The 9,888-nt window shown below is 53.4% G+C and overlaps 1 protein-coding gene across 1 annotated transcript in view; it reads left to right on the forward strand.

Annotated features, from left to right (window-relative positions):
- Window positions 1–242: 242 nt before the first annotated feature.
- LOC308142121 (transmembrane protein 87A-like) overlaps window positions 243–9,888 on the forward strand; it is a 20,073-nt gene continuing 10,427 nt past the window's right edge. Inside the window, exons 1-11 of the mRNA XM_080512444.1 lie at window positions 243–407; window positions 1,549–1,606; window positions 2,084–2,181; window positions 4,909–5,025; window positions 5,102–5,149; window positions 5,258–5,299; window positions 6,103–6,223; window positions 6,303–6,364; window positions 6,626–6,809; window positions 7,365–7,464; window positions 9,190–9,283. Of these exons, the coding sequence (XP_080368570.1) occupies window positions 288–407; window positions 1,549–1,606; window positions 2,084–2,181; window positions 4,909–5,025; window positions 5,102–5,149; window positions 5,258–5,299; window positions 6,103–6,223; window positions 6,303–6,364; window positions 6,626–6,809; window positions 7,365–7,464; window positions 9,190–9,283 (1,044 nt within the window). The 5' untranslated portion in view covers window positions 243–287. The remainder of the gene's footprint in view (window positions 408–1,548; window positions 1,607–2,083; window positions 2,182–4,908; window positions 5,026–5,101; window positions 5,150–5,257; window positions 5,300–6,102; window positions 6,224–6,302; window positions 6,365–6,625; window positions 6,810–7,364; window positions 7,465–9,189; window positions 9,284–9,888) is intronic.

Consider the following 9,888-nt stretch of genomic DNA (forward strand, 5'->3'; position numbering starts at 1 on the left):
CCATCGACGGTTACCGGGACAACGCGGAGGGGGCGGGGCGTGCTGCCATGGTAGTGAAGTCAGGGAACAGCCAGCCGTGTTGTGATGCCCCCTGGCGGCCAGCAGTAATCCGCGGCTCCGGCGCCCCCTGACGGCCAGCGGTAGTCCGCGGCTCCGGCGCCCCCTGGCGGACGGCGGTAATCCGCGGCTCCGGCGCCCCCTGGCGGCCTCACCGGGGAGCGCCTCGCGGTAGCACCCGGAAGTGCACCGGATCCTGCAGCCGGACTCTGCCGCGGACTCGGACTCGGATGACGATGGCCGGCTCCCCGGCTCCCCGGCGCTGGTTGCTGCTCCTCGGCCTGGTCCTCCTGGTCCTCCGTCCCGGGTCGGCGGCCGAGGTCTCCGTGTGGTCCGCGGACATTAACTCGGTCGGTGGTTTTTATTCAGGCTAACAGCTGTTAGCTCAGGATGCTAAACTCGCTACTAGCATCACTGTCATCAACACCAGGGATCATTTCTACTCTGATTTCACCTCCAGTGGTCTGATCAGCACGTCCCTGTCTCCACCACCACATGTCAGTGGGGACTGGGGGGACCAGGGGGACTGGTGGGACCAGGGGGACTGGGGGGACCAGGTCCACTGTCAGACACAATGAACACTGACAGAGTCATTGATTGGACAGTTTGACTCTTTACATCACGAAAAACACTTTGCATGATTGATTCTTCCGTTAAGTTTTATACTAAAATAAAACCAGGTGCAGGTGAGCCTGTCCTCAGCTGTCCATGTCAGGTGAGCCTGTCCTCGGCTGTCCAGGTCAGGTGAGCCTGTCCTCAGCTGTCCAGGTGAGCCTGTCCTCAGCTGTCCAGGTCAGGTGAGCCTGTCCTCAGCTGTCCAGGTGAGCCTGTCCTCGGCTGTCCAGGTCAGGTGAGCCTGTCCTCAGCTGTCCAGGTGAGCCTGTCCTCGGCTGTCCAGGTCAGGTGAGCCTGTCCTCAGCTGTCCAGGTGAGCCTGTCCTCGGCTGTCCAGGTCAGGTGAGCCTGTCCTCAGCTGTCCAGGTGAGCCTGTCCTCAGCTGTCCAGGTCAGGTGAGCCTGTCCTCAGCTGTCCAGGCGAGCTGTGATTGGCTCCAGTGCCCTGCTACCTGGTTGCAGCGGTGCTGACAATGGATGGAGCCCAACAACAATAAAAGTGTCGGTGGTGCTGGACTGACGTCTCACAGTTTTAACAACCCAGTTTATTCTAAACGTGTCGCCATGGCGACGCGACCTTCTCCCTGCGAGATCTCTAAGGTCAAACTTCAAACTCCGTTGAAAAGTAAAGACATGCATGATCTGAAATTAAAATGAACAGTGAGGTTGTTTTGGGGGAAAAAAAGTATTGAGTAACAAGTTGCAGTCTGTCTGCATGAAGAGAAACCGACTGACAGCTGTCACGTGACCAGAACCAGCACCAGAACCAGCACCAGCACCAGCACCAGCACCAGCTGTCACATGAGCAGACGGCAGTGTTGTGGTTGTCGTGTGGTGGAGGTGCGTTGGACTGACTGGTGGCTGTGGTTGTGTTTCAGACGCAGGACGCCGTGTTTCGGAAGACGCTGTACGCCAACACAACCATCTTCATGAAGTGTGAGTCGCTTCACTTTTTGGGGGGGGTTGGGTGGGGGGGGCGGGGAGGGGGGGGGCTCCAGCTTTCAGTCAGTATTTTAATATCAAGTGTTAAATGTATGAGGGGAAAGTGATGGTTGAAGTAGTGAGAGTATTTCCTGCTGGAACAAATAGAAACATCAGCGGTTCTCCAACATGAAGCTCAGGACTGGACCAGCAGGTTCCACTGTCAACACCTTTCAACTCCGGATCCGCTTGTTCCTTTGCAGCTCTGGAGCTGCTTTTACTTTTCACCGAACGTCTGATTCAATGTTTGACTTTATTTATTGCAGAGAAACGATTTGGAGGCATTTTGATAGTTTAGTCTGGTCAGTGAGGGGATTCTCAGTGAAGCGGTGATGAGGAGTAAAGCAGTGAATGAGAAGTGAAGCGGTGATGAGGAGTAAAGCAGTGAATGAGAAGTGAAGCGGTGATGAGAATGTCTCATCTTGTCCTCAGTCCAGGGCGACTCCAGTGCCTGTGATAAGACCGTGTCCTTCAACATCAGCTGGTACCTTCGATCCTCCGTCTGCTACAATGAGGTCTTCAACACTCCGGTCAGTCTGCTACACCCTAACCCTGACCTCTGACCCTACTACCCTCCATCAGTCTGCTACACCCTAACCCTGACCCCTGACCCTACTACCCTCCATCAGTCTGCTACACCCTAACCCTGACCTCTTACCCTACTACCCTCCATCAGTCTGCTGCACCCTAACCCTGACCTCTGACCCTACTACCCTCCATCAGTCTGCTACACCCTAACCCTGACCTCTGACCCTACTACCCTCCATCAGTCTGCTACACCCTAACCCTGACCCCTGACCCTACTACCCTCCATCAGTCTGCTACACCCTAACCCTGACCTCTTACCCTACTACCCTCCATCAGTCTGCTGCACCCTAACCCTGACCTCTGACCCTACTACCCTCCATCAGTCTGCTACACCCTAACCCTGACCTCTGACCCTACTACCCTCCATCAGTCTGCTACACCCTAACCCTGACCCCTGACCCTACTACCCTCCATCAGTCTGCTACACCCTAACCCTGACCTCTTACCCTACTACCCTCCATCAGTCTGCTGCACCCTAACCCTGACCTCTGACCCTACTACCCTCCATCAGTCTGCTACACCCTAACCCTGACCTCTGACCCTACTACCCTCCATCAGTCTGCTACACCCTAACCCTGACCCCTGACCCTACTACCCTCCATCAGTCTGCTACACCCTAACCCTGACCTCTTACCCTACTACCCTCCATCAGTCTGCTGCACCCTAACCCTGACCTCTGACCCTACTACCCTCCATCAGTCTGCTACACCCTAACCCTGACCTCTGACCCTACTACCCTCCATCAGTCTGCTACACCCTAACCCTGACCTCTGACCCTACTACCCTCCATCAGTCTGCTACACCCTAACCCTGACCTCTGACCCTACTACCCTCCATCAGTCTGCTACACCCTAACCCTGACCCCTGACCCTACTACCCTCCATCAGTCTGCTGCACCCTAACCCTGACCTCTGACCCTACTACCCTCCATCAGTCTGCTACACCCTAACCCTGACCCCTGACCCTACTACCCTCCATCAGTCTGCTACACCCTAACCCTGACCTCTTACCCTACTACCCTCCATCAGTCTGCTGCACCCTAACCCTGACCTCTGACCCTACTACCCTCCATCAGTCTGCTACACCCTAACCCTGACCCCTGACCCTACTACCCTCCATCAGTCTGCTACACCCTAACCCTGACCTCTTACCCTACTACCCTCCATCAGTCTGCTACACCCTAACCCTGACCCCTGACCCTACTACCCTCCATCAGTCTGCTACACCCTAACCCTGACCCCTGACCCTACTACCCTCCATCAGTCTGCTACACCCTAACCCTGACCTCTTACCCTACTACCCTCCATCAGTCTGCTACACCCTAACCCTGACCCCTGACCCTACTACCCTCCATCAGTCTGCTACACCCTAACCCTGACCTCTTACCCTACTACCCTCCATCAGTCTGCTACACCCTAACCCTGACCCCTGACCCTACTACCCTCCATCAGTCTGCTACACCCTAACCTTGACCTCTGACCCTACTACCCTCCGGTCAGTCTGCTACACCCTAACCCTGACCTCTGACCCTACTACCCTCCGGTCAGTCTGCTACACCCTAACCCCGACCTCTTACCCTACTACCCTCCATCAGTCTGCTACACCCTAACCCTGACCTCTGACCCTACTACCCTCCATCAGTCTGCTACACCCTAACCCTGACCCCTGACCCTACTACCCTCCGGTCAGTCTGCTACACCCTAACCCCGACCTCTTACCCTACTACCCTCCATCAGTCTGCTACACCCTAACCCTGACCTCTGACCCTACTACCCTCCGGTCAGTCTGCTACACCCTAACCCCGACCTCTTACCCTACTACCCTCCATCAGTCTGCTGCACCCTAACCCTGACCCCTGACCCTACTACCCTCCGGTCAGTCTGCTACACCCTGGCCTCTGACGCCTGATCCTTCAATCCTCCGGTCAGCCTGCTACACCCTAACCCTGACCTCTGACCCTTTCACATTCCAGTCAGTCTGCTGCCCCTGCCTTCCACCAGGAGTGGATCGGACCTCTGACTGGGTCAGAGGGGAGGGGCTTGTTCAGGAGAGCGGGGTCTGGGTCAGAGGGGAGGGGCTTGTTCAGGAGGGCGGGGTCTGGGTCAGAGGGGGGGGGCTTGTTCAGGAGGGAGGGGTCTGGGTCAGAGGGGTGGGGCTTGTTCAGGAGGGAGGGGTCTGGGTCAGAGGGGTGGGGCTTGTTCAGGAGGGAGGGGCTTGTTCAGGAGGGCGGGGTCTGGGTCAGAGGGGAGGGGCTTGTTCAGGAGGGAGGGGTCTGGGTCAGAGGGGTGGGGCTTGTTCAGGAGGGAGGGGTCTGGGTCAGAGGGGTGGGGCTTGTTCAGGAGGGAGGGGCTTGTTCAGGAGGGTGGGGTCTGGGTCAGAGGGGAGGGGCTTGTTCAGGAGGGAGGGGTCTGGGTCAGAGGGGTGGGGCTTGTTCAGGAGGGAGGGGTCTGGGTCAGAGGGGAGGGGCTTGTTCAGGAGGGAGGGGTCTGGGTCAGAGGGGAGTGGCTTGTTCAGGAGGGCGGGGTCTGGGTCAGAGGGGAGGGGCTTGTTCAGGAGGGCGGGGTCTGGGTCAGAGGGGTTTCAGTGTCCTGCTCTGGGGGTCAGTCTCATGGTATTGATCAGCTGGTCAGACCTGGACTTCCCGCTGTAATCCTCTGGTTCTGTTGAAGGACAACAAAGCCATGAACATGTTTGGGATGGATCACATGCTGAAGGACGGTTGGAACGGCTTCTACAGTCAGGGCTACATGTTCTTCGACAACTGCTCCTCCCTCTTGTCCCCGAAGGTGAAACCCCGCGGCTCATTATTGATCAGTTATTGATGACCTGATGAAGCACATTTAACATGTTGACTGTGTCCAGGCGTACTACTCGGAGTTCAACCCGTACCAGCCGCTATCCAGCCCCAAGGTGAGTGTCTGCTGCAGTACCAGGGTCCTGATCAATAAGAAGCACCAGTACCAGTCCTGATCAATAAGCAGCACCGATCACTTCATCAGCTTCTCCTTCTCTTCTCAGAGTGACTCGTCCAATCAGAGCCTCCCCTGGTCCGACAAGCCGGTGAGACGTTCTTCACTTTCAATCCTCAAGCTGCTTCTAACAGACTGGTTCAACCTGCTGACCCACCAGAATCTTCATACTTTGTTCTTATGAGTTAAGGGACTGGGTTCAGGGTTAATGTAAAGAGTAAATTTAAAAAGGGCCGTCAGTCGCCCACTGCCTCAGGAAACCTGCTTTTTTCCACATTGACCAAACAATCCTGAGTCTTTTTTTATTGGTCTGACTGTTTTGTCTTTTTGCTCGGCGGTCTGCTTCGGTCAGACATCTTTAAAAGACAGAAACTCACTGAACCAGCTAGTAAAATGGTCCAGTCTTCTTTTTGGTGAGTCTCAGTCTTTTCCAGCCTCCCTGTTCACTAAACAGGTACAGAGGAGCTTCAGCAATCATTGACAGTGACTCCGATCCTCTACCACGCAAATTCAAGCTTCTTATCGTGGTTCATGTTCGTGACTGCTTTTTATCTCTGTAAGGTTTCATTGTGTTTATTGTGGTTTCTCTTTATCTGTTCCTGATCTTTACCTTAATTATTTATTGGTGAATAGTGGAACATTGAGCTCTTGTCTTCTCTACCAGACAAGCAGATAATTGGTTGAGTGAAAGAAGACATTCTTTCACTCAACCAATTATCTGCTTGTCTGGTTCATCGTGTTTCTGTTCCAACAAGAATCTGTAAAACAAATCTACCTTTGGGGACAAATAAAGTAACTTTGAGCTCTCAAGTCTTGTGTTCCAGGACGTCGGCACCGTGGCCAGGGTTCAGGGTTAAGGGTCAAGGGTTGTGACCCTCGGGTCTTGTGTTCCAGGACATCGGCGCCGTGGCCAGGGCCTGGGACGACAGTCCGTATCTGTTCATCGTCAAGGTGCAGCCATTGTATCGAGGAACCGATGAGGACGAGACCGAACAGTTCAACTTCGCTTTCACCAGTGAGGAAGAGTCTCTGGAGAAACAGGAAGTTCCAGGGTCAACGGGTGTTTGATGTCCCTGTTCCTGCTTGTTTTCCAGTGAAGGTGGAGATGAAAGGACCTCAGGACTACTCGTCTCCTGCAGACTGGCCCCTCATGATGGTGAGCTTCCTGTCTGACCTCGGTCCCTGTTCCTGAAGATCCTCCCAGGGTCCACTTCAGACCGTCCAGGGTCCACCTCCAACTTACTGACCATCCAGGGTCCACATCAGACTTACTGACCATTCAGGGTCCACATCAGACCTGAGACAGACGGTCCAGGGTTCATCTCAGACTGACTGACCATTCAGGGTCCAACTCAGACCTCAGACAGACAGTCCAGGGTGGACCTGTTCCTGAAGGTTCTCCTCTTCCTGTCCTCAGTTCTTCATGGTCATGTGCATCGTGTACGTTCTGTTTGGGGCTCTCTGGCTCTGCTGGTGCGCCTGTTACTGGAGGGACCTGCTGAGGATCCAGTTCTGGATCGGGGCCGTCATCATCCTGGGCATGTTGGAGAAAGCGGTGTTCTACTCTGAGTACCAGAGTATTCGTTACCGTGGCGACTACGGTCAGTATCCGTTACCACAGCGACTACAGTCAGTATCCGTTACCACAGCGACTACGGTCAGTATCCGTTACCGCGGCGACTACGGTCAGTATCCGTTACCGCGATGACTACGGTCAGTATCCGTTCCCGCGGCGACTACGGTCAGTATCCGTTACCGTGGCGACTACGGTCAGTATCCATTACCGTGGCGACTACAGTCAGTATCCGTTACCGAGATGACTACGGTCAGTATCCGTTACCACGGCGACTACGGTCAGTATCCGTTACCGTGGTGACTACAGTCAGTATCCATTACCGCGGCGACTACAGTCAGTATCCGTTACCGCGGCGACTATAGTCAGAGTATCCGTTGTCGTGGCGACTACAATCAGGCTTTCTGGTTACATTGTGTGTGTGTGTGTGTGTGTGTGTGTGTGTGTGTGTGTGTGTGTGTGTGTGTGTGTGTGTGTGTGTGTGTGTGTGTGTGTGTGTGTGTGTGTGTGTGTGTGTGTGTGTGTGTGTGTGTGTGTGTGTGTGTGTGTGTGTGTGTGTGTGTGTGTGTGTATGTGTCTACAGTTTTGGGTGCTGTGATATTTGCTGAGCTGCTCTCTGCCCTCAAACGATCTTTGGCTCGAATCCTCGTTCTCATCGTCAGTCTGGGCTACGGCATCGTCAAGTACGTCCCTACACACACACACACACACACCATGTTAAAATCCTCCTCTCCTCCATCTTCACATCCTCCTCCATCTTCACCACCTCCATCTTCTCCTCCTCCTCCATCTTCTCCTCCTTATCCTCCTCCATCTTCTCCTCCTCCATCTTCACCTCCTCCTCCGTCTTCACCTCCTCCTCCGTCTTCACCTCCTCCTCCTCGAACTTCACCTCCTCCTCCTCCGTCTTCACCTCCTCCTCCTCGAACTTCACCTCCTCCTCCATCTTCACCTCCTCCTCCGTCTTTACCTCCTCCTCCGTCTTCACCTCCTCCTCCTCGACCTTCACCTCCTCCTCCTCCATCTTCACCTCCTCCTCCTCCTCCTCCATCTTCACCTCCTCCTCCTCGACCTTCACCTCCTCCTCCTCCATCTTCACCTCCTCCTCCTCCTCCTCCATCTTCACCTCCTCCTCCTCCATCTTCACCTCCTCCTCCTGCTCTGCTCGGTCCAGAAACCTCGTATTCAAAGTTTCCAGCGCCTCCTTGATTTTCCTCCATTAGAATATTGGATCCTAGGAGCTGCATTCAGAATCTGCTGTGTCTGTGTGAGCTGGACTGGCTCCGCCCACACACGCCCATCTTGGGAAGAGGAGAAAGTTCTTCCTCTCGTGGTGCCATGTACCAGAGCAGAGCTGCCTGATTGTGGGAGGAGTCAAAGGGGAGGAGCCTACCTTGATTGTGATTGGCAATTAAGTTTAATTAAACGTCTCAAACATTTCACTTCCTGTTTCCTGCTAAACATAACTCCTATATTTTCTTTCAGCTTCTTCTTTCAGCAGTAAACATTGATTCGCAATAGAAACGTTCATTTTTTTACAGTAATTAAATTATTTACATTCATACTACATAAAGTGAACTACTTCAAACAATTTGAGTTTTATTTGTTATAAACTCGTAAAATATTTGATGAAATCAGAAATACAGAAAAGCATTTCTTTCAATCTGCCTGTGGTTTTACTGGATTTGCTCGTTAAAACACACAGACGTGTTTTCTGTGTGTGTTGCTGATGCGTGATGAAAGGTGGTGTCGCTGCAGGCCGGAGGGTTTTGCTGTAGATCAGGAGTCGGCAACCTTTAATGCTCAAACAGCCAGTTGGTCCCGGTTCCTACTGAACACACACCCTGAGAGAGACACACACTCTGAGAGACACACACCCTGAGAGACACACACACCAACACCCAGAGAGACAGACACGCACACCCAGAGAGACACACACACCCTGAGAGAGAGACACACCCAGAGAGACACACACACCAACACCCTGAGAGACACACACACCCAGAGAGACACACACACCAACACCCTGAGAGACACACACACCCAGAGAGACACACACACCAACACCCAGAGAGACACACACACCCAGAGAGACACACACACCAACACCCTGAGAGACACACACACCCAGAGAGACACACACACCAACACCCAGAGAGACACACACACCAACACCCAGAGAGACACACACACCCAGAGAGACACACACCAACACCCCACCAACACATCATCTCATCATCTCAACATCTCATCATCTCAACATCTCATCATCTCATCATCTCAACATCAGATGTTGAGATGTTGAGATGATGAGATGATGAGATGATGAGATGTTGAGATGATGAGATGTTGAGATGTTGAGTCTCAGCAGGCCGGTGGTGGAACATGCTCTGCTCTTCCCTCCACAGACCTCGGCTCGGCACCACGGTTCACCGGCTGGCCGCCGTCGGCCTCCTCTACCTGCTCTTCTCCTCCGTGGAAGGTGTGCTGAGGGTCACCGGGGTGAGTGTCCCGGTCCCGGGGGGTCCATTCAGTCCCCGTCCAGAGGGGAGCAGGTATTGATCAGCTGATCCAGGAGGGACGCACTGAAGGACAAAAGTCAAACATGGAGAAGATCAGGAACTCTCAACACTAAACCCCCATCTGTCCTCCAGAGTCCTGATCCAGAATCAATCTGTCCTCCAGAGTCCTGATCCATAATCAATCTGTCCTCCAGTCCTAATCCATAATCAATCTGTCCTCCAGAGTCCTGATCCATAATCAATCTGTCCTCCAGAGTTCTGATCCAGAATCAATCTGTCCTTCGTAGTCCTGATCCATAATCAATCTGTCCTCCAGAGTCCTGATCCAGAATCAATCTGTCCTCCAGAGTCCTGATCCATAATCAATCTGTCCTTCGGAGTCCTGATCCATAATCAATCTGTCCTCCAGAGTCCTGATCCATAATCAATCTGTCCTCCAGAGTCCTGATCCAGAATCAATCTGTCCTCCAGAGTCCTGATCCAGAATCAATCTGTCCTCCAGAGTTCTGATCAGTAATCAATCTGTCCTCCAGAGTTCTGATCAATAATCAATCTGTCCTCCAGAGTCCTGATCCAGAATCAATC

Source organism: Blennius ocellaris (assembly GCF_963422515.1).
Source record: "Blennius ocellaris genome assembly, chromosome: 17".
NCBI classification, from domain to species: Eukaryota; Metazoa; Chordata; class Actinopteri; order Blenniiformes; family Blenniidae; genus Blennius; species Blennius ocellaris.